General features: G+C 41.6%; 1 protein-coding gene across 2 annotated transcripts in view; it reads left to right on the forward strand.

Annotated features, from left to right (window-relative positions):
• KIAA1958 (KIAA1958 ortholog) overlaps window positions 1-25,231 on the forward strand; it is a 176,486-nt gene extending 151,255 nt beyond the window's left edge. For both annotated transcript variants that reach the window (XM_012768924.3, XM_012768921.3), the window contains one exon: window positions 1,256-25,231. In XM_012768924.3, coding sequence (XP_012624378.1) covers window positions 1,256-2,062 — 807 coding nt within the window. In that variant the 3' untranslated portion in view covers window positions 2,063-25,231. The remainder of the gene's footprint in view (window positions 1-1,255) is intronic.
• The last annotated feature ends 1,390 nt before the right edge of the window (window positions 25,232-26,621 follow it).

Here is a 26,621-nt window from a genome sequence, read left to right on the forward strand (position 1 = left end):
CAATAAAAATTTTTTTACTGAGACTTTGTTATTGTCTTAGAATATATATTCAGCCTGAACAAACTATGAGCAAGGTCTAGTTTGCTCTTTGTAGCTCCATCTTGAAAGTAAAGCTTTTTTTTTTTTTTTGAGACAGAGTCTCACTCTGTTGCCTGGGCTAGAGTGCCATGGCGTCAGCCTAGCTTACAGCAACCTCAAACTCCTGGGCTCAGGCAATCCTTCTGCCTTAACCTCCTGAGTAGCTGGGACTACAGGCATGTGCCACCATGCCCGGCTAATTTTCTTTCTATATATTTTTAATTTTCTAGCTAATTTCTTTCTATTGTTTTTAGTAGAGATGGGGTCTCAATCTTGCTCAGGCTGGTCTCAAACTCCTGAGCTCAAATGATCCACCCGCCTCGGCCTCCCAGAGTGCTAGAATTACAGGCGTGAGCCACTGAAAATAAAGCTTTCTTAACTAGCCAAGCTTCCTTCTCTTCCTACCATACCCATATAAGGAGCTCTGTCAGAATAGTCATTGTTTCATTTCTTTTTAACAAATAATTGACATTGAAAATCTATGGATCATTAAGCCAGAGATATTTCAGCGCCTATTCAGATAAATTCAAAGTGACAAATCAAGGAGCATTAACTTGCCATGCAAAGTGGAGACATTAGTTGTCTTTCCCTGGAGCACTATGTTTAGTAACAGCAGGACCAAACAGTGTGTGCATATGTCAAGGAAATTAATGCTGAAGTGATTTAGAGTTTAAGTTTAGTTCAGGAATCCTTCAGAGAAGATGGCTGAATTTTATTGAAGGGGAAGGAAGCAAATGATTTGCGAGCAAAGAAAAGAAAAGGCCTTCCAGAGAGGAATAGTGAAAATTACAAAAGGCCAAAAAAAAATAATATAATAATATATATGTATGTATTTACAGACACACACGTGTGTGTGCGCGCATTTGTGTTCATTACTATTTGCAGACCTTTTCACAGTCCACTACTTTAAGCATTACAACAATCCTATGAGAAGGTATTGGTTATTATGTCCTGTTTTGCAAATTGAAACACAGAGGTTTAAGAGATCAGGTGGAGCAAGTGTGAAGTTCTTCCAGCTTGAAATGTGCTGTTCTTTCCCCTACGTCATGCTAAGGGGTCAGCCCTTTAGAGGCCACAACATGTCCACAATACAGCCCCAGGTGAGGATAGAAGAAAGGAGGGGTCTAGCCAGGTGGGTGTCCTCAAGTGTGTAACTTCAGTGTTTGTCTCATTTGAGATCCCTGCAGTGAAGTTGAATGAGCTGCTCGAGAACTTTTACGTCACCGTTAAGAAGAGTGACGGCTCAGACTTCCTGGCCACCTCACTGCATGCCATTCGCCGAGGCCTGGACCGCATCCTGAAGAATGCAGGTGTGGGCTTTTCCATCACCAGCAGCACCTTCAGCTCTTCCACCAAGAAACTCAAGGAAAAGCTGTGGGTGCTGAGTAAGGCAGGCATGTCGGGTGCCCGTTCGCGCAACATCGTCTACTTCTCCCTTTCTGATGAGGAGGAGATGTGGCAGGCAGGGTGTCTGGGGGATGACAGCCCTATCACCCTCTTGTCCACCGTGGTCAAGTACAACAGCCAGTACCTGAACATGCGGACGCTGCAGGAGCATGCAGATCTGATGTATGGTGACATCGAGCTGCTCAAAGACCCACAAAACCAGCCCTACTTTGCCCGGACAGACAGCGTCAAGCGGGAGAGTCGGAGTGGTTCCACTCGAGTGTGTCATGGGAAAATCTACCATGAGCATTCCAGGGGACACAAACAGTGCCCTTACTGCCTCCTCTACAAGTACATGTACATCCATCGGCCACCCACCCAAATGGAGGCCAAGTCCCCCTTCTACCTTACTGCCAGGAAGGAGGCTGCAGACATGGGCAGCGTGTGGTATGAGGAGCAGAGGATGGGACTGCGGTCTCTTCGGGGAATTGTCCCAAACTTAGCCAAGAAGGTCAAGCTGGAAAACTGTGAGAACTTTACCTTCGTCTCGTTTACTCAGGTCTCCAGGAGGCTTGGCTCCCACAGCTGCTGCCAGTGAGCCCACCTGGGCGCGGCCCCCTGCCCTGCTCATCCTCTTAGGCCGGAGCTCCCCCAGGCCACCAGGGCCAGAGTCAGCGGCCCCCAGAGCTCTGAGAGGCAGGGGCTGGGCAAGCAGGACTTCACTGTCAGGGTGGTCTCCATCAGTGTGGCCCACTAGTCCTTTGACTTGGGGTTTGTTTTTTAAATGAAAGTAGATGAGTCTGAATAATTCAGATGTTTTATCTAAATGTGTGTCACCTTTGTTAACTTTTAGAATCTAACACAATGTATAATTGCTACATACAAGAGTGAGGAAATTCATTTTATCTAGTGCCTTTTTAGCACAGGTTTTCTCAAAAAAGAAAGAAAGAAAAGAAAAAAAAAAGGAAACTGTTTAAGTAGTCACTAAAAAAAAAAAAATCCCAGTAGCCCAGTAGCTTTAGAATGTTATAAAGACTATACACTTTGTTGAATCTCACTCACAATTAAGAACTAGAGAGAGGCAGACGTGTTAACTATCTCCAGGAGAAAAATTGCACTTGACATTGCTTTATATTTTGCTGGTGGATAACTTGGAGCAAGCAGCGTCGCTGGAGGAAGAGCCCAGAGCTACACTCAGTCACCTGACAGGGTTGCTCCTACAGCTCTCTGCAGTGGAAGGAACTCCATCTCGACTGTCAATAGAGACAATTTCATGAAAAAAAAATTAATGCACCAGAAGGGTGTTTGTGAGAACAAGCTTTCCAGCGACTAGGTGGTTTGTAATGTGGGAGAATTTCCAGTAGTGAAAGAAAGTGGCTTGGAAAAGCCATCTGTGATCAAAATGTGAAAACCTCCTGAAGCAGAAGTGCCTATGTTTTATTTCTCAGCACCACATGAGAGCTCTTTTCATTTGAACATATTTTTTTTAGTGTTTTTAATCTGTTCTTCATGTGATAGTTCTGTCAGCATATAGCACTGGATCTATTAAAACAACTAAAGGTAATTGTCAGGCTTAACCAAGAAAATCCAACAAAACAAGCTGCAATGAAAACAAATCCCAAAATAACGTTTATTAAAGAGCTTTGAAATATTCTTGTCAAAGCATGACTTTTTTCAGCCACAATAGATATTATCATTTTAGGTTGGCACCAATGCTTGGGACATGATGATTTAGACAACCTACCAGGTAAGCAAACCCAGCATTAAGGATATAGTTGTAAAGTCAGAACATAATATAGATTATTAATGCAATTTGAAACCATTTCACTCAGGTAAAATTCAACCTGATCACATTATTTAAACATCAGCAGAATTTTCTAATAACTACTATGAATGCAACAGTAAATGAATAAGCAGCCCAAAGAGTACTAATTAACGATAATAATAATTCCTAGGGATCTTTATTTTGTATTTGAGGAAAAACTACTACAACTTTATACCATTATGTTCCTGTGTATGCTTTCTAATCCCAAATTAAAATTCCAATGCAAATTCATTTTGCAGGAGTCTTAAAATCAGTCCTATTTCTTTTTCAAAACATTATTTTAGTATTTAATTAATTGTTTTTAAGAACATTCACTAGTCATTGAAATATGTAATACTTCCTTTACCAGAGAAGACTCAACCAATGCTGCCTTAACGTGTAATGTTGTTCCCTTTTGAGTTACTGTGCATTGATAATTTTATTTACTAGTTGACCTTTCCTGAGTAGAGATTAATTTTGATATATCTTCATCTGTATATAAATAACAGGTAATATTTAATAATCATTGTTATGACTTGATATTGTATACTGTTCTGTTGTGGTTCCCTGTAGTGATTTTAGGGTTTTGATGAAAAAGAAATAGACAAAACATTAGATACAGTTTCCTTTAGTTTGCTGAACACCCAAAGGATATTTTTGTTTGTTGAAAGCAGATGGTCATTTTCTTGTCAGTTCTGCACTAAAACTGAAATATAACCTATGTGAACTATTGGGCAGAACCTGCAGCCTAATTAAATAAACCTCCACTTTTATTTTAGATTCAAGAATAAATTGCCATTAGTAATCTTTTCAGATTTTAACATTTCCAATTCTAGCAATAACTGATCCAGAGTTTGTTCTATTGATAGTGGCTTTTCATAAGCTGAATAGCCATCTCCGCTTCAGATTTGTTGCCTATCACCTATTTGATGTACTATAAATCACCAGAGTTCTGAAGTGAATGATTATAATAAAAAATCAGGAGAGGACATCTTCAGTGATACCTGATGGGATGAAAGAATTGTATCTCAGCATCCTAAATGCCATTCATTACATGCCTCCTTGGGAATGGGAACAAGAAGGAAAACACTTCCATCAAATGTTGCCATGTGCCACACATTGTACTAGGTAGTTTCTCTAGTATGTATTTGTATATATGTGTGTGTGCACATTCACACACTTTAAATTTATACGTGTTAAAGCCTGGTGAATTGCTAAAATGGCAAAGCGCCTGTCCATGTGCATGGCCAAGGCCGTCCCTCGAGGATCCTAAGGGGGGCCAGAGTAGGCAGTTCTCGCTGGTGTTCTCGCTGGCTTCCAGTCTGCTCTAAACCTTACCTGCTGGGGGCTCCATGATCTTCTTCTGCTCTTGGCCTAAGCTGGAGCAAGCAGAATCCCAAGAGAAGGGAGAGGGGCGATTAAGAGCATTTTCTCCACTTGCCTTTGGGTTTTTAATGCTCTAAAGCGGGAATGAATTTCAAGAATTCTCACGTTCACCTAGGCACCAGTTGCCTGCAGCACCTTCTGCGTCTGCTCTAACGTGAGCCCTGCTTTCTTGATACTGACTCCCTGGAGTCTAGCAGGTCTCCTGTTGGAAGTTTACTCTGGCAGAGATGATAGGTGTCAAATTGAATTAAATCTAAAGGGTTTAGCACAGTACGAGGCACATCCTAAGCATGTGAGAAATGTTACCTATCTTAGTTATAACTTTTGATAATAATTAATCTGCATTATGTCACTTATTTCTTCCATTATGGAGATTTTTCTCTCCCTTAAAATGTTAAACTTGAAGAGGAAACCAAACCTAATCATCTGGTCAAGTTAACATATTTTCACCCGTGAATTCTACCTCCAACACAAGCCCTGATACCTCAGATATAAGCAAAAACAAGTTAAGGAAGAACAGAAAAGGCTTGAGAAGCTTTATGAGAAAGTTTTGCCATTGTTTAGTGTGTTTGCAAAAAGGAATATTATGAGTACCTAACCAAAGCTGTGGAAAAAAAAATAGTTTCCTTGGTCATGTGGCATTTTTCCAATTTTCCTTGGATTTTTTTGCTGCATTAGTCTGCCCTGACTGATAAATAGTATTTGAAGAAATGTGAAATTCTGTTACTTTGATTTTTATTTTAATTCAACCTTATTAAAAGCATCAAGCACTATATAGCATTCACTCTCCTACATGTTCACAGTCATTAGGAGAATCTGGACAAAATAATAACTCATGTAAAAACTGAAGCCTCTTGCTGTAATGGAAAGATTCCTAGACTAGGAGCTACTTCACTCCTCACTTGGGCTAATGCTGGTGTCACTTTCCTCAGCCATACAGTGGGATCAATGGAATGGATCATCTCCAAGGTGAACAATGTCACGCTTCTGCAGTTTTTCAAGGTCATATAATTAGGAGGTGGCAAAGCTAGGATGCAAAATTCCTAATTCCTGAAAATCAGATAGTTAATCTCCTAATGTAGTGCTTCTCACAACATGGGGATGACTTCTACAGGAATAAGATTTTTCTTTCTTTTTTTTTTTAACAGAGAAAATTCATATTGATTTCAGTCTTCCCAAGACAAGATGCCATTCTTTTTTTTTTTTTTTTTTTTTTTTTTGAGACAGAGTCTCGCTTTGTTGTCCAGGCTAGAGTGAGTGCCGTGGCGTTAGCCTAGCTCACAGCAACCTCAAACTCCTGGGCTCGAGCGATCCTTCTGCCTCAGCCTCCCGAGTAGCTGGGACTACAGGCATGCGCCACCATGCCCGGCTAATTTTTTTATATATATATCAGTTGGCCAATTAATTCCTTTCTATTTATAGTAGAGACGGGTCTCGCTCTTGCTCAGGCTGGTTTTGAACTCCTGACCTTGAGCAATCCGCCTGCCTCGGCCTCCCAGAGAGCTAGGATTACAGGCGTGAGCCACCCCGCCTGGCCCAAGATGCCATTCTTGAATTTTCAAGTTCCACAACTTCTGAAATTATTTTGCTGTCTCTAGACAACAGAATGTTGATTATTTTTCTCAGCTTAGGTTAATGCTAAGCCACACTGTTGCTACTTAAAGTAAAAAGAATTTCTAAATATTATCCTTATCAAACATGCATCACTTTGTTGCTTTTATGAGATGTGAATTGCTAAAAAATGTTGAGCTACCGGTAGTAACTGGTCAGTTACCTTTAAGCATCAATGAATGCAAACAATGAAGACCTCCAAGAAGAGTTACCTCATTTTCTCTGCATGATCTAATTGAAGTCTAAGACCCATACATACAGCAACTGTTAACCGCTCTGAACAAAAGAATTCATTCAAAGTTTCAAATTTGTATACACCTTTCAATGCTTTTGCCTTTGGGGTGAATTTTTAATGACCTGTGTTAAAGGAAAAGCATTCCATTGTTTAGCCATGTTCTTAAGTAGAGATCTTTGTTGCACTTTCCCATATAAATGAATCACCTTAATTAAAACAGGAGTGGGGAGGAAACAGAATGGGGAGGGATTGGCTGTGACCTACAGCTGCGCTCCCTTTCCCAGAGAAGAGGAGGCTGTGGGGGATGATAATTAAACTAACATCTCTGGAAATTCCTACTTCTGACGTGTGTATTCTTATATCACAGGATTTCCCAAAACTCCTTTGAGGGAAGCCGCCCATCCTTCAGACAAAGTTTGCCCATTATTTTTATGATTTTGAGTACTTTTAGTTCATTACAGTCCAAGAAATCCAGAGATTTCCCTGTTTAGTTGATCAGAATCAGATTGTTACACTAAATTAAAGTGCTTCATTATTTATCTAATGCAGCTCATACAGAAATTCATTATTTCAGGAAATACTTATTAAGACCCCCCAAAAAATCATTGCATAATATGGAGATACATATTAGTTCCATACTATTAATAGTGATTAGATAGATCTTCCATCCCCCGTTGAGATAGGAATGGGAATGGGAATTGGCTCCTAAATACATTATGGTCCATTGATTGGATTAATTCGCATTTAACTGTGGTTATTGTTACATCTACTGATTTGTTCTAGTAAAAGTTTCTAGAAGGTTCCGATTTGACTGACACAGTATTAAGTGCTTTCTCAAAGCTGCCTCACATTCTCATTTAATTTTTACAACAGCTCCACAAGGGTCTAATTATTCCCATTTTACATATTGAGAAACCAGGCGCTGAGAAGTTAATTAAATTTTTCATTGTCTCACAGAGATAGTGAATTGGAGTACTAAGTTTGAACACAGGTCTTCTGACTCAAAATCCAGTACTCAGTCCATTAGGCAAAACTGCCTCGGAAGTCCCTTTAACTTTTTTTTTTTTTGGAGACAGAATCTCTGTGGCCCAGGCTGGCCTCATCAGAGCTCACTGGAATCTCAAACTCCTGGGCTCAAGCTGTCCTCCTGCCCCAGCCTCCTGCGTAGTGTGACTACGGCCACACGCCATCATGCCCAGCTAATTTTTCCATTTTTGGAGAGATGGGGTCTTGCTCTTGCTCTTGCTCAGGCTGGTCTGAGCTCATGGCCTCAAGTGGATCTTTCTGCTTTGGCCTCCCAGAATTCTAAGATTGTGGGTGTGAACCACCCTGCCCACCTAAACCATTTAACTTTTTAAAAATTAAACACAGTTTATATTTGCTTGGGAAATATTCTATTTCTTGAGCCATACTGTGTCATACCTTATATGTACTCTCTTACTAATTGATTGATCGTCCAGTATAATTTAATAGTTCTTGAAAAGCATGATGGTTTTCTATGAGTGAATATAATATTTTCTTTCTGCTGAGAACCCTCTGTCCAATGAGTAATTTATATTACCTGTTATCTACCTTAAAGGGCAGATAGTCATGCCAGTATATTCTTATAGATATCAATTGGTTTATAAAGTACACCTGTTTTGACACTGGAATCACTGCTTAAAATATAAAGGCATTCCTAACTTATGCCACAATTACATAATCAGGTTTTTTAGTTTTGCTTTTTAATTTTTTTGTCAGAGGATTTTTACAATCTTTAAGCTAAAGCTGTGGTCCCCAACCCCTGGGCCTTGGCCTGGTACTAGTCTGTGGCCTGTTAGGAACGGGGGCCAAGCATCACCACCTGAGCTCCACCCCATCACCCCACCCCTGCACCCCACTTCCAATGGTCTGTGGAAAAATTGTCTTCCGTAAAGCTTAGGAACTGGGCTGCAGAGCAGGAGGTGAGTGGCGGACAAACAAAACTTCATCTGTGTTTACAGCTGCTCCCCATCACTCGCATCACCACCTGAGTTCCACCTCCCCCACCTTCCCGTGGAAAAATTGTCTTCCATGACACCGGTCCCTGGTGCCAAAAAGGTTGGGGACTGCAGGGCTAAGGCACTCTCATAGCCAAATATACTTAGTCATTTGTTTCCTGTTCTTTCCTCTATCAGGGCATGTTTGTTTTCCTTTTTTGAGACTTAAAAAGCAATAGATTATAGGTAACTCTGAGATCATCTAGTCATATTCCCTCATTTTACCAATAAGGAAATTAAAGACCAAGGATAATAAAGGGCCCATCCAAGGTCAGCCAAACAATACGTAGTAGAATTCAGGACTAGAAAACTAGTCCACAGCTCTTTCCTTCATCTCATAGCTGGGAAGATTTGGATTTTTAAAAAGTAATTATAGAATGCCATCTGGCTAGCAGAAGCCCCCAGTGAGCTTCTCCTATCTTCCCAGAAAAACACTCATAAAGACCCAAAAGAAGCCCAGATCTCAATTCTAGAATCTAGAACAAATTGATATAATTTTTTTCTTTTTTTTTTTTTTTGAGACAGAGTCTCACTCCGGTGCCCAGGCTAGAGTGCCATGGCATCAGCCTCGCTCACAGCAACCTCAAACTCCTGGGCTCAAGTAATCCTTCTGCCTCAGCCTCCAGAGTAACTGGAACTACAGGCATGCACCACCATGCCCGGCTAATTTTTTCTATATAGTTGTCCAACTAATTTTTTCCATTTTCTATTAGTAGAAACTGGGTCTAACTCTTGCTCAGGCTGGTCTTGAACTCCTGACCTTGAGCAATCCTCCCGCCTCAGCCTCCCAGAGTGCTAGAATTACAGACGTGAGCCACTATGCCCGGCCAGAATTGATATAACTTAAAGCCTGGCTTCACTTCATGAAACAGAAGCCCTGTGAAATTAAAACTTTGGAAGTTATTTAGTACTTGTCCTCTTCCCCAATCATATCTGTCTCCCTACTCTGGGCCAGAGCTCCTGAGCCAGAGAAATTCTGGCTGATGCTCTTAGCCAGATGCTACACAGTGAAAAGATTCTATATCCCACTCTCTTCTCTCCAACCCCACCTCCATTCAGTCCAAGACTAAACCCTAGGGCTAAAAGGTGAGCAGAAAGTAGAGGGAGACTGTTAGACGAATTGTTTGTTCTGAGAATAAAGCCCTTTAGGTGAAGGCAGAAACAGACAATAAATGATCGAGTAGCAGAACATGCAAATATCATGATTTTTCATGTATGATGTTGGTTTCAGAGATCCAGAAAACCAGGCAATAGAGAGGAAAAGGAAGCTACTTCCACAGAAAAGTGGTAAACTAGAAATTGTACTTAGAGATATGCACTTCACCTTAACCATGGACCTGAGATTTGACAAAAAAGGGGATTCAACAAAACACTCAAGTGGACAGGGTCTGGGAAGGAAGGACCACATTTAAGGATGAGTACAGAGAAAAAAGTGAGATAAGGCATATAAAAAAATGAACAGCTTCCAGAATACTCTTGAAAATAAAAGTGATACAATGCAGGAAACAAGAAAATGGTAGGATTCTCCTTGTCATAATTGAAAGAACAGAAGAATTGCTTCTGTACAGCAATAGTGAGTGAGCTATCTTAAGATGGCAATGGGCTAAGAGAAAAAGGCAATAGAACAAAGAGGAAAAGAATAGAAAGAAGGATTTCAAGGAAGCCAGAAACACAATAGCAGGTTGAAATCCACATTGAAAGCAGAAAAGAACAATATTGAAGCTTCAAAAACTCAAGTCAATTATGTGAAGGACAAACTTGAGATTTTATTCCTGTTTTCTTTAAAAGAAGTAAATGAATAATTGGAGAAGAAGAATAGATTTGGAAGACAGAACAGTAGCTAACATTACTGGCATTTGCTTTTTTTTTTTTGAGACAGAGTCTCACTCTGTTGCCCAGGCTAGAGTGGCGTCAGCCTAGCTCACAGCAACCTCAAACTCCTGGGCTCAAGCAGTCCTCCTGCCTCAGCCTCCCAAGTAGCTGGGACTACAGGAATGAGCCACCATGCCCAGCTAATTTTTTTTCTATATATTTTTAGTTGTGCAATTAATTTCTTTCTATTTTTAGTAGAGACAGGGTCTCACTCTTGCTCAGGCTGGTCTCAAACTTCTGTCCTTGAGCCATCCTCCTGCCTTGGCCTCCCAGAGTGCTAGGATTACAGATGTGAGCCACCAAGCCCGGCCTGCTTTTCTGATGGAAAGACTCTATAAGGAAAGAATATCAGACTATAGAAATGAAATCTTTCCTAGAAAGAATGAAAATCTGTGTACATAAATTTGCATTCTAAGCCAAAAAAAAAAAACAAAACCATGAAAGAGACCAATACCTAAGTACCTCCCGGCAAAAATATTAAAGTCCTAGGGAATGAAAAATCCTGCAGGTATCCTGTCCAAAAGTTACAAATTGCCTATAAGGAAACAAAGGAGCAGTCTGGCTTCAGAATTCTGCTTTATAACATAACACCAAATGCCAGGAAACAATAGGGAATTTTGAAGGGAAAAATTGTGACTTTGGAATTTTATACACAGTTTATATGTTAAGATATGTTATATTTTTAGTTATGACAAGCATCTAGGAAATATACCAGCTATGTAATATTCTTATAATAAGATGTACTGCAAGCTACAAAGCTTGGTTTAAATAAAACAATGTTTGCTTAGTATCATAATTTCAAGGGACTCTGGGGTATTAAATAGCTGGTCATTATCCACTAAAAGGAAGGAATGTATGCTTTTAAATAGATAATATGGGCTAGAGGCCACATGTCTAAAAGTACCCAAAGTCCCCACATGAATGGGCTAAATTAATACAAGAAGACGTATCTAAAAATAATTGCCACACCACAGCATCATGTTTCTTCATTTTTATTACTGAAATCATGATAATTATAGTGTAAATAAGAAATTCAGATATGTATTTTACTAATAAAATATAAATTGTTCTCCATTTTCCCCAACACCATGTAAAACACACTATCCTGAAAGAGTCTCTTGCTTCCAATTAAGAAAAGGCTGGGGGTCCCCTGCTTTGGGGGTCTGAAAGCCTAGACTAGAGCTTGTTGACCCCATCCCATGTGCTTCCCCACTCTCCTCAAACTCAGAACTAAGAAGATGCACAAAATTAGAAATTACGGACTATATGTCCGTGTTGTAAAAAGTGATCAAGAAAAAACAAAACTTGTTTTAGAATACAAATACAAGAAAAGTTCGATTTCAACAACAGGAAGGTGGCCTGGTGGGCAGAGAGGTGCTTTCCTTAGCTGTACTTGAAGTTTCATGGAACTCTGTTTAAATTCAGATATTAAGGGAATAAAAGCAGTTAAAAAAAATTAATTCTGGAATCTACAATGTCAGCATTAGAACTGAAGTGGGTTGTTCTGTTTTTTCCTTTGCTTGCGCTAAAGGACTTGAAAACACAAAGGAATGTAGAGTGTCTTTGGCTTCGATGCTCAGTTCCTTCCTGGCAATATAAAAGTTTTATCTGTGCCCCAAGTTGTCTTGTCCATTTAAACTCCAAATTTTCAACAATACAAGCATGTTTGCTTCAAATTGAGCAATAGAATAGTTCATGGATTGCTTTGCGTTTGCTTAGTTTTTCATTCTGAAACACAGCAAAACTTCTTCCCCAAAAGATGGAAAGAATCTCTTCTGGGTAGATTCCAAGTATAGCCTTTCCCAGGGTCCTCTTGCTTAGCTGTGACTGACAAAAGTCTGTTCCATTTAACCACTTAGATAAGAAATGCAATGCTTTTATTTAAAAATGTAATATTTTCTATGTGGCTGTATTTTCCAAATAATAGCAACAAAACTGTGTCCTAATGTTTTCACTGTTCTGTAGTTTTTCTTTAACGTAGAGGAGGATACCCATAATTTCTTAACACTGGAAACATCATCCTGGATGGTGTAGGAAATGGTCTGTAACCTGAATGATTTTATTGTACCATTTCCAACTTTTTCTTTCTTCCCCCAGGTGGCTGCACCTGTGCCCTCGTGGGTGGGAAGCGCGTGTCCCTTCTGTTTTCTGTCATGGCGTGTCAGCATTGGAAGGGGTTTTCTTGTTCATCTAGTCCAGGCTTCTAGTTGATAGTCTAGTAGAGTTTGTTAACAATTTGCAAGGTTCTGGGTTTGTTTGTTTTTTTTTTAATTGTCATTTGTTATTTGGTTTCATTTATGTATATGCAACTTGACTGTTTAACCCAGATTTTTGAAAAATAAAAAAATTTAATGTATATTTTGTCTGTCTTCTTAAAATAATTATTTGAACTCAACAGTATGTATGGTTTCTGACTTTTACTTTAATATCACATTCCTGGAAGTAATGTTTTTCTTTGTAGCTTGCAATGTTTAGGACATTACGAGCAATTCAGTACCTAGACTCTATGCTTCTGAGCCAGTGCTCTGGGTGAAACAGTCGTTCCCATGACTCTCTCTGGTCCCCTGACTTGGATTTGCTTCACTGGGCAGACCAAGGCCCCATTCAGAAAGCTCATATGGTGATCGGATATCACCCATTGTGTACATGCCTCTAATTAATGTTTTTCTGGTCTTTGTTATTTTGACTTTTGGAGACTACATTTAATCCTCAGAACTTTTAAAGTAGAAAGTTATTGCTCTGAATATACAACAGGTAAAAGAAACATGTTTCATTTCTAAGAAACATGTCTGAAAAATATTTCTGATAGAGTCTAATTGTAGAAATGGTGAAAAGATGAGATGTTTCATTGAAAGTAATTGACCCTCAGACAAGTTGACTCTATACTCACTGTTCTACTCCAGCAATGATTTTTAAACTTCAGACTCCTGGACCAGTTTAAAAATTTTATGACAGCTCTGGACCATTTTTCTCAGTAAAATGCATATATGCATATAACTTCTTACATACAGAAATCTAGGTTTTAAAACTCCTGCGCTAGAAATATTTTTAAGACAGTTGTCTTTTTGAGGTATACTCTAAAGATTTAAAGATTTACCTCAAAATAATCCAGAGGGGTTGAGTACATGGAGGTATAGATGATATACAAATTGGCCTTGAGCAGATCATTGTTAAAGGAAAGCAGTGAGTACGTGAGAGTTCATTATTCTCGTCTCTGTTCTTTTGTATATGTTTAAAATTTTTCCATAAAGAAGAGTTAAAAAGAAAAAAAGAAAGAAAGAAAGAAAGAAAGAAAACTCCTATACTGGAGATTCCACAACCCTCCTCATCAGTCTCATAGAATCACAGAATCTTCATGCTGCAGGGAGGGACAGGAGGAGAAAGGAGAATGACCATAATGACAAATGCAGATAAGGCACGAGCCAGATTTTCAGGTGAGCACCTGGGGTGTAGCCGTGATGACAAGAGCCAGTGAAGTTTGAGTTGTTACATGGCCTCATTTGTACCTACCACATGGTGGAGCCTGGGACCACATTTTGTCGTCTCCATTTAATACAGAATGTAGATGCATGGAAATTTTGCGGTTGGTTCCAGCAGCCCTAAGAGAGCTATAATTGTGACAAACCGAGACACAATCCAGTCACACCAGAGCACTGTGAAAACTGGCAGAGTGAGCCAAGGACTCCCAGGGCCCAGGATAGCAAGTCCTCGGAGTTGCTACTTGAAAAAAGGGGACCAACTCCAGGCAGGCACCACCACGGGTGTGGGGCACAGGGTAGATGTGGTGGTGGGTGGGACATCTGGGTGCCTGGTGTGCCCACTGTCACTGATGTGTCCCATGGCGGAGGGAGTCTCCCGTGACCAGTACGTTTGGGCTTATTTCAGAAGGTGCCTGTCCCCATCCTCCTTCCCCGATACATTCCCTTTCCTCCTCCTTTCCATCTCCCTGTTTTGTCCCTTCTTCTGCTTAGGAGCATTTTACTGCCATTTTTTTCTGCTAAGACACCAGGGACAGACATGAAAGACATTAAACAAGATGTATGTCAACAATAAACAAGATTCTTGCATTTCTCCGGGGATCCCAAAGAAATAAGGATGAGAAATAAAAATTCCTGCTGGAGTATTTACAATGTACTCAGCTGTTGAAATGTTCAAAATGGAATCAAGGAAGTAATTTAGCACATTTCGAGTACGCTTAACTATGGTAATAATGTTTAAGAGTTTGGCCAAATTTAAAGAACCCAGTGAGTGGCTCACGCCTGTAATCCTAGGACTCTGGGAGGCCAAAGCGAGCGGATTGCTCGAGGTCAGGAGTTCAAAACCAGCCTGAGCAAGAGCGAGACCCCGTCTCTAATATAAATAGAAAGAAATTAACTGGCCAACTAATATATAGAAAAAACTAGCCGGGCATGGTGGCGCATGCCTGTAGTCCCAGCTACTTGGGAGGCTGAGGCAGGAGGATTGCTTGAGCCCAGGAGTTTGAGGTTGCTGAGAGCTAGGCTGATGCCATGGCACTCACTCTAGCCTGGGCAACAAAGCGAGACTCTGTCTCAAAAAATAAAATAAAAATAAAATAAAGAACCCGGTGAATCTTTTAGGACATTATTAAAGAGTCTAACCCCCATAATAACAAATATATTTGTGACAGTTAATAGTTAATACTGTATTTGTGCTTTGTTGTTACTGTCTGTCCCTTGGATAATGGCCCAGAATTGAAGGGTGCAGTTTGACTTCCCTCCAGGCAGAGAAAACTATGCTTCAGACATTTCCTTTGGTCCTATAGTCTCAGTACACGTGTAGACTATGAAGAGTTTACTACCATGTGTTTCTCTTCCTCTCTCATTATTTCTTAATGTAACTTTCCAGCTGGGAAACCATCTCCCAAGTGTCAATCATTTATGTACCACCTTCACAGTTTTTGTGATAGCTGAGTCCACTTGTTCTATTATTTGATATTTTCTTTAAATTGATTAACTTGAATTTTTAATAAAGCAAAAAATAAGACTATTAATACATATAAAGCACTTAGAATACTGCCTGGTAATAGTAAATTTTAGATATGGTTATTTATATTACTACATAAATGCTGTTTTACTTGCAATAAATAGATATAAATATGTAACTACTAAAGTTAAACATGTTTGCCCATATATACTGTAAGAATCGTCTCTAGCATCACCAGTGGCACAATAACCACACTTTGGGAAGCAGCTGTCCCCATTCCCCCCTTTGAAATGATCTTCTCTTTGGCTTCCATGAAAGCTCAAGTATCACCGTCTCCTGATTTTTCCATTTAGTCTCTAGATTCTCTTTCTCAGGCTCTTTATCCTTTGACACTCTCATTTACATGGATTCAATTTTTTTTTTTTTTTTTTCGTTTTCAAAGGCAGGGTGTCACTCTCTCACCCAGGCTAGAATGCAGGCCCGATCATAGTTCACTATAACCTCAACTATTGGGCTCAAGCAACCCTTCTGCTTCAGCCTCGCAAGGAGCTGGGACTACAGACGTGCGCCACCACGCCTGGCTAATTTTTTATCTTTTTGAGGAGACGGGGCCTCGCTATGTTGCTCAGGCTGGTCTTGAATTACTGGCTTCAAGCGATCCTCCTGCCTTGGCTCCCCAAAGCACTGGAATTACAAGTGTGAGCCACTGCGCCCAGCCTGGATTCAATGTTATACACTTTCTCAGGACATCTTCATCCACTCCTGTGGCCTTAGCATAAGTACACCTAGATTATCTAAATCTTTTCCAACTTGGGTTCTTCATCTGAACTACAGAATGCAGAAAATGACCCGAGGGCCTATTTTCTCAGTCCCCCACGGAGAACTGAGGTCTATATTAATAACTAGTACCATTCTGGAAGCAAGGGAGAGATGTTAATTCATTTCAGATAGTTAGGCCTTGGGCCTTGAGTGCTTACTTCTCTAGTGGAACCCTAGGTGACAAAGGCTCCTCAACCCCCTGTCCCATCCTGCCTTTCCTAAGAAACGGCCACCTATATCCACCTTGTTGCCCAAGCCAGAAAACTGACAGTTACTCTAGCACCTCCCTCCTCCCTCTCCTCTTTCCCCCTTCATCCTCCACCCTCCATAATCAGTTTCCACTGTCGGATCATTCTACCTGCCTTAAAATCCTTTGAATCTCTTCCCTTCTCATTCTCCTCACTGCCACCAACTTGGTCAGCCTACACTCTTTTGCCCTGTGATCACTTAAAAGCCACCTTAGTGGTCTCCTTGCCCAACTGCTGCCCAGGAAAACCTCACTAAACACAAATCTTACTCTGTCATCTCCCCTTTCGTGGCTCTCCAAAGCCCTTCTGAAAAAGCTCCAACCTACCAGATGGACTGCCACGTCTTGCTTTTATGCCATGCCCTCCCTCCTCTCTGCCTGTCCTCCTCATCCCTGCCTAGGACTCCCTCGCTCCCACCTGCTCCTCTGCCATCATGCCTGGCTTTTGCAAATCTCTTACTTAGTCTTCAGTTCTCATCTGGCACGCTGTGCACGTGAGCTCCTCCTCTGAGGAGCAGGCCAGTCCTCTTGGATTCTGCTGCCTCAGAGGACAGCAGTGTTGAACAGAACCTGCAAGCCGACCCCTGGCACCAGCTGCAAGGCATCTGCCATCCCAAGGAGCCAGGTTTATTAAAGGGAGCAGCTTTGCACCTGTGAGCATTTGCCGCGCTAAGTGGCTGAATTGGGGAAAGAACTCATTTCTCTAGTGGAGGTCTGTGCCTCCCAGGACGGAGGTCCGTGCCTCAGCTTGCGGCTACTCAGAGCCTGGATTTTCACTGCTAGATGTTTCCCTGAGAAAACTGGAATTCATAGGCCCAGCAATGAAGGTGGAGGAACTGGCGCACAAGCTTCCTGTTTCCTTAACAGAACTATGCTGCCAGCTTCGCTGTATTTGCTACGGTACTGCCAGGCTCCAGATCTGGGGCATTGAGGCAATTTCCAAAAGACTGTATTGGAGAAGCATCCAGTGAGGTAGCGGCTAAATTCCTTTTAATCAAAGAGTTTTAATCTGGGATCCATGGCTGGGTTTCAAGGAGTCCAGGGACCTCCTAAAACTATAGGCTTAGTTTTTTGTGTATGTGCATGTGTACATTTCACTCGGGGAGACAGGCCACTGTCCAGAGGGTCCACTGCTGAGGACCGAGATGCCACTTTTCCCCTTGTACAGTCAGACGTATTTCATTTATTCATTAACCCATTGACTGCCACACTAGGAAAAAAATGTTTTCCCTTGGGGCCATGGTGTTTTATTACAAAAATAGAATAAAAACTTTGAAAACAAAATGATCCTTTCTAAATTAATGAACAATTTGTTATTTTTTTTATTGTTTTCTGGTTTTTTCAATAAAAAAGTAATATAAAAACTTGAAAATTAGTCATGTAAAAACTTGAAAAATAGTTCATAAGGGTTAAGTGTTTTTCTTGTCAGGCTTAAGTGTAATTTTGAGGTCAACATAAATAGAAAAATGAAATGTATTGACTTCTATTCCTTTAATCCACGTTTTTAGAATTGAATTGTCAGTATTAATAATAAGAACATCAAGAAGTAAGATTTTCACAAATCAGCTGCAGGGTTTTGCCCAGGGGCCATCCAGCACGTAACATGCATGGGGCAGCATGGCAGCGAGTTGCCTGCACACCACGCGGCTCCCAAGGAAAAGTGACACGTGAGTTACAGCCACTTCCCAAGCCCCCAGGCTAAAAGTTAGTGTGAGTTAAATATAACTCACACGGCAGTTAATGTGTTAAAATATTTTAACATTTGCTGTGATGTTCTGGGCACTGTTCTAAGCACTAGAGAGAAATATATATGAGAAATATCTGCATGTATGACACTTAGATTCTAGTTGAAGAAGGCAGACAAACAAAATAAAGCAATTTACATTCTATGTTAGAGGGTGCTAACTGCTAAGGGGAAAATTAAACAAGGTTGTATTGGGAAAGGGAAAAGAAATTTTAAATAGAGTGGTCCACAAAAGCATCATTGAAAAGATGACATGTAAGTAGGGACTCGAGGCTGCTGAGGGAGCGAGCTACATGGGTGTGGGGAAGAATAGCATGCTAGGGAGAGGGGAAAGCAGGTGCAAAGGCCCTGAGGTCCCAGAGGTGTCCAGAAGACTCTTCAAAGTTGCTTTTGCCTGACATGAAGGCAGACAGCAGGGGCTAAGAAAACACCATCACCTTCTGGCAGAGTGGAAGGGCTGAGCTGCCCAGGTCAGTCCACTTTTGTAAGGCATTTTAAAGATTTTGGCTTTTACTCTTAGTTAGATGAAAACTCCTTAGCTTTACTTTATTTACTTTTTGAGACAGGATCTCACTCTGTTGCCCAGGCTGGAGTGCAGTGGCATCATCATAGCTCACTGTGACCTCAAATTCCTGGGCTTGTGATCCTCCTGCCTCAGCCTCCTTAGTAGCTGAGATTACAGGTGTATGCCATCACACCTGGCTAATTTTTCTATTTTTTGTAGAGATGGGGTCTCACTCAGGCTGGCTTCAAACTCCTGACCTTAAGCAGTCCTCCCGTCTTGGCCTCCCAGAGTGCTAGGTATTATAGGTGTAAGCCACCATGCCCAGCCGAAAACTCCTTAGTTGTTTTTTTTTTTTGTTTGTTTAATTTTATCGTGGTAAAATATACTTAACATAAATTTTACCTTTTTAACCATTTTTAAGCGTATAGTTCAGTGGCATTAAGTACATTCACATTGTTGTGCAAACTGACACCAGGACTTTTTCATCCCATACTAAAAATCTGCACCCATTAAAGAATAACTCCTCATTCTCCCCTACCCCCAGCCCTTGGGCACTGTTCTGCTTTCTATGAATTTGACTATTCTAGGAAACTTATATATGTAGAATCATAAAATATTTGTTGTTTCCTGTCTGGCTTATTTCACTTAGCATAATGTCTTAAGGGTTTATCCATGTTGTAGCATGTATCAGAATTTCATTGCTTTTTAAATCTGAATAATATTCCATTGTGTGCATATGCCATATTTTGTTTATCATCTACTGATGAACATTTGGGTTGTTTCCACCTTTTGGCTATTGTGAATAATGTGCTGCGATGAGCATGGGTGTTCAAATATCTGTTCAAGTTTCTGCTTTCAATTCTTTTGTGTATACACTCAGAAGTGGAATTGTTGGATCAAATGACGGATTTTATGTTTAATTTTCTGAAGAACCACCATACTGTTTTCCACAGAGGCTGCACCATTTTACAGTCCTACCAGCAGCACACAGGGTTCCAGTTTTTCCACATCTTCACCAGTCTTTGTTATTTTCTGGTTTTGCTTTTGTTGTTTTTTTTTAATAGTAGCCATCCTATTGGGTGGGGTGTGGTAACTCATTGTGGTTTTGATTTGAATTTCTGTAGTGATTAGTAATATTGACCATCTTTCATGTGCCTTACTTACTTTTAAAGGGCCACTCTGGCTGCTATGATGAATATCCCCAACTGTGGGGTGGGATGGAGGGCAGGGGAAATAACAAGGGAGGTGGAAGACCATTTATGAGGCCGTTGCAGTAGTCTAGGCAAATGAGGATGGTGGCCTGGAACAAGATGATTGTGGTGGAGGAGGTAAGAATTCATGGGACCCTGAATGTATTTTGAGGCTACAGCTGATAGAACTGAAAGAGGAATGTGAGAGAAAGAATAGTCTAGAATGACTTGTATGACGTAAGCCATCCCTGGGTCAGATTGGCCAAGACTCAAAGTCAGCAGAACGGGAACCCATTGCTTGTTCCCACAATTAGCAGGATGTGACTTGTTGACCAGCAGAGAAAACTGTTCCTCTGGGCAAATGGCCAAGGGCCTGTGGTCTCGCATGCAAGCCAAGGTTGTCTGGTATCCTGCACGCGGTGCCAGACCTTGCAGATGGCCAAGAACCTGTGGTTTTGCACACGAGCTAAGTTTGTTATCCGGACACGGTAACAGACAGTGAAGAGAGAATGTAAACATCTTTGAAGAGCATCTCTTGTGCTTTGACTGGAGAAACAGGTGTTGTTGGCTGTGGGAAGTCACGTACCAATAAGTAGCTGGGAAAATCACTGGCATGAGAAAATAGCTGCGGGACGCCTGCCCAATTAAACTATAAAAATAAAACAACTGGTGCTTTAAGGTGCTGTAGTCTTCAACTGTCTTTGTGTCTGTGTACTTTGTTTTTCTGGGACTGCAGCCAACTCTGTCCTGTGTCTTATGTCTATGTCTTATGTGTTCATCCCTCATCCTGCAATCGGGCCATGACACTTGTGTATGTTTAGGTCCATGCAAATGGCCATTTACTGAGATGAGGAATGCTGGGGGAAGTGTATGCTGGGAGGGTGAGACATCAAGAGTCCAATTTGGACATGTTAAGTTTGAATTCCTACTGGACTTCCAGGTGGAGATGTTGACAATGGATATAGGAATTTGGAGATCAAGAGTGTTTCTGTTATCTTTTGTTGCATAATAAACCACCCTAAAACTTAGAAGTTTAAAACAGCAATGATTTATTAATTCTTACAATTCTGTGGGTTGACTGGGCTCAGCTGGGCAGTTCTGCTCTATGTGATGTCAGTTGATGACACTCATTTGATTGCATTCAGCTGGTGGCTGTGCTGAGCAGGAAGATCCAAGAAGGCTTCACTCACATGTCTGGCACCCCAGTGTTCCATGTGGCCTCTCCATGTGGTCAGCTTGGGCTTCCTCAAAGCATGGAGTCAGATTTCTTACGTAATGGCTGGTTTTCCACAGAGAACAAGAGCAGAAGCTGTCAGGCCTCTTAAAGGCTAGCTGTGAACTGACATAGCATCTCTTGCCATATCCTATTTGTCAAAACTAGTCACAAGGTCAGCACATATGTGAGGGAGGGGAAACAAACTCCACCTTTTGAAGAGAACAGTGGCATATGCCTAAAGGGATGGGAGGAATCAATACAGCCATCGTTGGAGACTAACCACCACAAAGGGAGCTATCAGGGATGGTGACATAAATTTGGAAGTAATCAAAAGTTAGTTGGTACCTAAAGTTGTGCTGCTGGGTAAGGTTGCCAATGAGAATAGGAAGGAACAGCCAATAAGATAGGAGGAGATCCAGGAGAGTGTGGTGTTGGTGAAGTCAAGTGAAACAGTGTTCCAAGAAAGAGGGATAGGCCCAGCACAGCATGGTGGCTCACGCCTCTAATCCTAGCACTCTGGGAGGCCAAGGTGGGAGGATTACTTGAGGTCAGGAGTTCAAGACCAGCCTGAGCAAGAGTGAGACCCCCTCCATCTCTACAAAAGAAAGAAAGAAAGAAAAGAAAAGAAAAACTAGCCTAGTGTGGCATGTGCCTATAGTATCAGCTACCTGGGAGGCTGAGGGAGGAGGATTGCTAGAGCCCAGGAGTTTGAGGTTGCAGTGAGCTATGATGACACCACTGCACTCTAGCCCAGGTGACAGAGTGAGACCCTTTCTCAAAAAAAGGAAAGGAGAGGAGAGGAGGGGAGGGGAGGAGAGGAGAGGAGAGGAAAGAGGAAAGGAAAGGAAAGGGGAAAGGAAAAAAGGAAAGGAAAGGAAAAAAGGAAAGGAAAGGAAAAAAGGAAAGGGGAAAGGAAAGGAAAGGAAGGAAGAAAAGGGAAGGGAAAGGGAAGGGAAAGGAGGAAGGAAGGAAAAGGAACCAGTTGTAGAAAATGCTGCTGAGAGTTTAAGTAAAAGAGATGAAGATTGACAATTTTATCTGGCCAAGTGGAGATGACTAGTGGTTTTACGAGAATAATTTCAGTGAATTTGTGGAGACATAAGCTTGACTGGGGTGGGTTCCAGAGACAGTGGGAAGAGAGGAATTGGAGACAGCTAATACAATCTTTTGGGGAGTTTGTTACACAGGGAAGCCAAGAAGTGGAGCAATAATGGGATGGGATGTAGGTCGTGGGGAGACAATGTAGCCTTCAAAGAGAGCAAGAGCCATCTACCCATTAATTAAGAAAGGAAGAGTGTATGGTCACAAATGCAAGGAGAGTGGTTAGGGGTGGTTGTGGGAGGTGTGGCCTGGTGGTGAAGGGCTAGAGTAGTCCAGGTTTAAAAAGGGCGTAAGATCATTGGAAGATGCACATATATTAACATATGCAGAAAGCATGATTCTGGGGAAAGGTGGAAGCAGAAGGACGTAACTGACAGTGTGCAATGTCAGGGTATGTGGCTGCAGAATAGGATGCAGAAACTGGGGAGGAGAGTGTGGATATATGACTCCAGGTTCAGGGAATGGCCAGTGTGGCGACTACAGAGGGGAGAAGGCAGCCTGTGGAGCAGAGGATGTCAAGCACCTGGGAGACTAGGGGTTGCTCAGCTCATACAAGGTGGCTATCAGTGTTCTCAGGAGAGCAGCAGGAGTAATGCAGAATTGAAGCCCGTGAAGAGTCAAGGTCCTTGAGGGATATGAGGGAGTGCCCCCCCCCCACCACAGAACTTGGCAATGATGACACTTAGCATGGCTTTTTTTAAGGGGGGAAAAGACATGTGTTTTTAAGAAGTGAATTTTGAAATAAAGTTAAAACAGTATTCTGGAGCGACAATGGTGACTGAGCCAGAAGCTGGCTGAGTCTACAGCCAGGATGTGAGCTCATCATGAGCTGCCTCCCTCTTAGAGGTACAAAAGGCCCCGCAGATGTCACAAGAAAGCTGAGAAAGCTGGGTATCACTAAGAATGGAGACAAAGGGGGCACTGAGGAAACTGGAAATGCACAGATATATTTTGATGATTGAACCAAAGGGATTCCAGCGATCACAGGAGGGAAATCAGCAGGAAAGGGTGTGTCGTGGAAGGGTCAGGTCAGCAGGTGCAGGGGAGGAGAGTGACCTGCAGGGGAGGGATACACAGGCAGCCAACTCTGGTTATGGTCAAGAAGGGCATAGGAAGGGAGTAGAGGGGAGCATGGTGTGGTCATGGGGAGAGGTTGGAGTTTTGGGATTCTGCTTAGCTGTGTGGCTAAGAGCTAGCGAGTTAGTACACCTTGTGTTAGGATATTTATGCAACAAGTGACAAAAAAAGCCTACTTGAATCTGGCTTAAACAATAATGAGGAGTTATTACCTCCCCTAACTAGGAATTCCAGAGGAGTAGCTAGCACCTTAGGAACTATTTGACTAAGCAACCCAATGGTGTCATCAAGGACACAGTTTCTTTATATTTCTCTGCTGTACCTTTTAGGGTGGTGGCTTCATCCTAAAACTGGCTTCACTTCATGGTCTCAGACGGCTGCCCACAACCATGGGGACTGTATGCTGCATCTTACACATCTAGAAAGAGTTTCTTTTGGTAATGTTCTCAGAAAGGTGAAAATGCATCCTTTCCATAAGCTCAGCAAATCTTTCCTGGAGTCTGGAAATACCACATGCTAACTGGTGTGCGCACAAGTTACCTGAAGCAATCACTGTGGCCAAAGGGAATTATCCTGATTGGTTTGGAGCATGTAAGGCACACTCCTGTTGTTGGGGCCGAGTCAGCTTCCCCTGGAGGACACAGCTTCCCCCTTCCCCAATAGCAAGGGGGAAAGGAAGAAGTCGTGCTGAGCAGATTACTAAGCATCGCCACATACCTCATTGAGCTGTTGGGAAAATTAAATGAATACTGTTTGAGGATGCCTTGCTTTTTCCTTCTTAAAAGGTTTTTGGAGGTAGAGATATAGAAGAAAACTGGAAGAGAGAAGAAAGGTAGTTGGAGGGAGGGTGGGGAAGGTGAGCAGAGATTTAGGGAAGGGTCCAAAACTAGATGGAAGGCATATCAAAGGCAGACGGGGCTAGAATTGATAGGTGGATGCAAATAGAACATACTTGTCTCTGAATTCTCAGAAATTAAGAGTAATATTCTTTTGGAACCTCCCAAGTTCCCCTTTCCCAAGAACTGATGAGGGCTGAGTGGGTTCATCCCTATACCTGCCTACCCTCCCAAAGTGGTCAATGGCTCCCAGCTGTGTATCAAGCTAAAGATATTTGCCTCACCCTGGGCTTCAAGACGCTCTGGAGGATGAATTCCGCCTCCTGTTAGCCTTATTTCTAATGATCCATCCATACAAACCTATTTGTGCTCCAGCTGAATTGCTTCACGATGACTTCAGGTTGCTTCACGATGGCCCCTACACCTGCTCTGCTCCTGCCTCTATGCAGGCGTTGCCTTTGCTTTGTATGTTGCTCTCCTATCTTTCCTGGCTGAAATCTTCTCATCTTGAAAGCCAAGTTCAAATGTTTGCTCTCTGATGTAGCCCTCACTGGTGCTTTCAGGTTCATGTCCTCATTCTTTCCTCCCTAGTTGCTCCCAGTATTATTGTGTGCTTGTCTTGCTCTAGATTGTCAGATTGAGGACAGTGACTGTGTCCTTCTCCTCCTCCTCATTGTATATGTTGATTCTTTATTTGCCCATTTAAAAAAATTTGTGGGTGTCTGTGTACCAGTCACCATGCATACAGAGGTGAATAAAAAAATCACTCAGTAAATATTGGTTGAGTTTAATGCTATTGAAATGGGACTTGTGCTAGCTGATAGGATTCCGGCAGTTGGGTGGAACTGCACTAGTGAATTCACTCTTCTATTGATCTTCTGTTCTCAGTATAACCATATTTGCCAAATCTCTTGCCTCCATAGGCCTTAAACTCATATAATGGCTGAGCTTCTATTGTCAAAGTGAAGCAAAGAACTGAGACAACTTAATGAAACAGCTCACAAATTGTTCAGGAAAAAAAAAATCTGCCTTTGAAATTATTGAGTCATTACAGTTTTTATTCCAGGGTCATACAAAGCACTGTCATCTGTATTATTTAGCAGTGGCTTTCAAAGCATTTTTGCCATGACTCACAGTAAAAAAAAAAAAAAAATACATTTTACATCACAACTCAGGTCATGTATATTCTTTCATTCATTCCTTCAATAAGTAGGCACTGAAGACCTACCATATGCCAAATACTATTCTATGCAGAATACAGCAGTGAACAAAGTAAAAGAGGAAGAAAGGAAAAGAGGGACAGAAACAAATCCTTGCCCTCAAAGACCTTACATACTAGTGGAACAGGCAATAAACAAAATAAGTAAAATGCACACATATAACGAACACATAGAAACAGAAGATTCATGAAATAAAACTACCTATCACTACATGTAGTACACTTGGATGTTTTCTATTTTTTTTTTTTTAAAAGCTGGTCACACCCCACTAAACCATTAAGTTGGCTTCTCAACTCAGCAGTGAGTTGAGAGTTACACTGTGAAAAATGCTGGTCTAGACAATCATGTCTGATAAAGGCAGAGCATGTGCTGTTCCCATTTTACAGATAGAATGACATGCAAAGAGAGGCTAAGTGAGCTACCCAAACTCCCTGACAATCTGAGGGAAGCAATGCTGAAGCTTTACCCCAGAGCTGCCTTTTCTATCATCTTCTGTGGTGCTCGTACTGGCTCAGTTCCCACTTCCCTTTGGTTATGAAATCTTGACCTTTGCCTGGGGCAGCTCTTCCCTCCCTTGCCAGGTAAAATGACATGAATATTTCTAAGACTACCCAGACTGTGCCGTGCCCTAGGATGCCTCTCTCGTGCCACTACTGCACTCAGGCTTGCTTTTTATAACTACCGGTGTACCAGAATAGGGGCCTCTTCACTGTGACCTCCTTAAGACAGACAGATCTCACTCATCTGTGTGTCTCCCAAAGCACAGTGCTTTACAGAACAGGTATTAATAAATACATAAGAAATTAAATTGAATTTGTAAGTGACTCAGAGCAGAGGGGTGGGGGAAGTGCTTCCTAGCCAGGACTGCAGGATTTAGGCCAGTTTTTAAAAGGCTAAGAGACTAGAAAGGATACTACTGGTAAAAAGATCCCTTTACCTGAGTTACAAAAGTCACACATTAGGTAAAGTCTTCAGTAGTGTAAAAACTATACAAATATTTTATCTCCCTAGTATCAGCAGAGATTTAGAACCATGTCAGTATGTTGCAATCAGAGAAAAGAAACAGTAAATTAAATTCAAAAATGAGGGTTACTATAAGGAGGCCCACGGATAGCTGGAGGAAACTGAGGTGAGACAGGAGCCAGAACTCCCTCAGTAGCTCCTCAGCAGGAGAAAGGCGCTCTTTGCTATAATGGTGGCCATTACAATAGAGACAGCTGCCAACTCACCCAAATGAAGGAAATCAAATTCTCAAGAATCTAAATGGCACATCCAACTCTAGAGTTGTCCACCCCTGCTTCATTTAGTTTGGGTAGAATGGGGCTGTGTGGT

Source organism: Microcebus murinus, chromosome 12, assembly GCF_040939455.1.
Source record: "Microcebus murinus isolate Inina chromosome 12, M.murinus_Inina_mat1.0, whole genome shotgun sequence".
NCBI lineage: Eukaryota > Metazoa > Chordata > Mammalia > Primates > Cheirogaleidae > Microcebus > Microcebus murinus.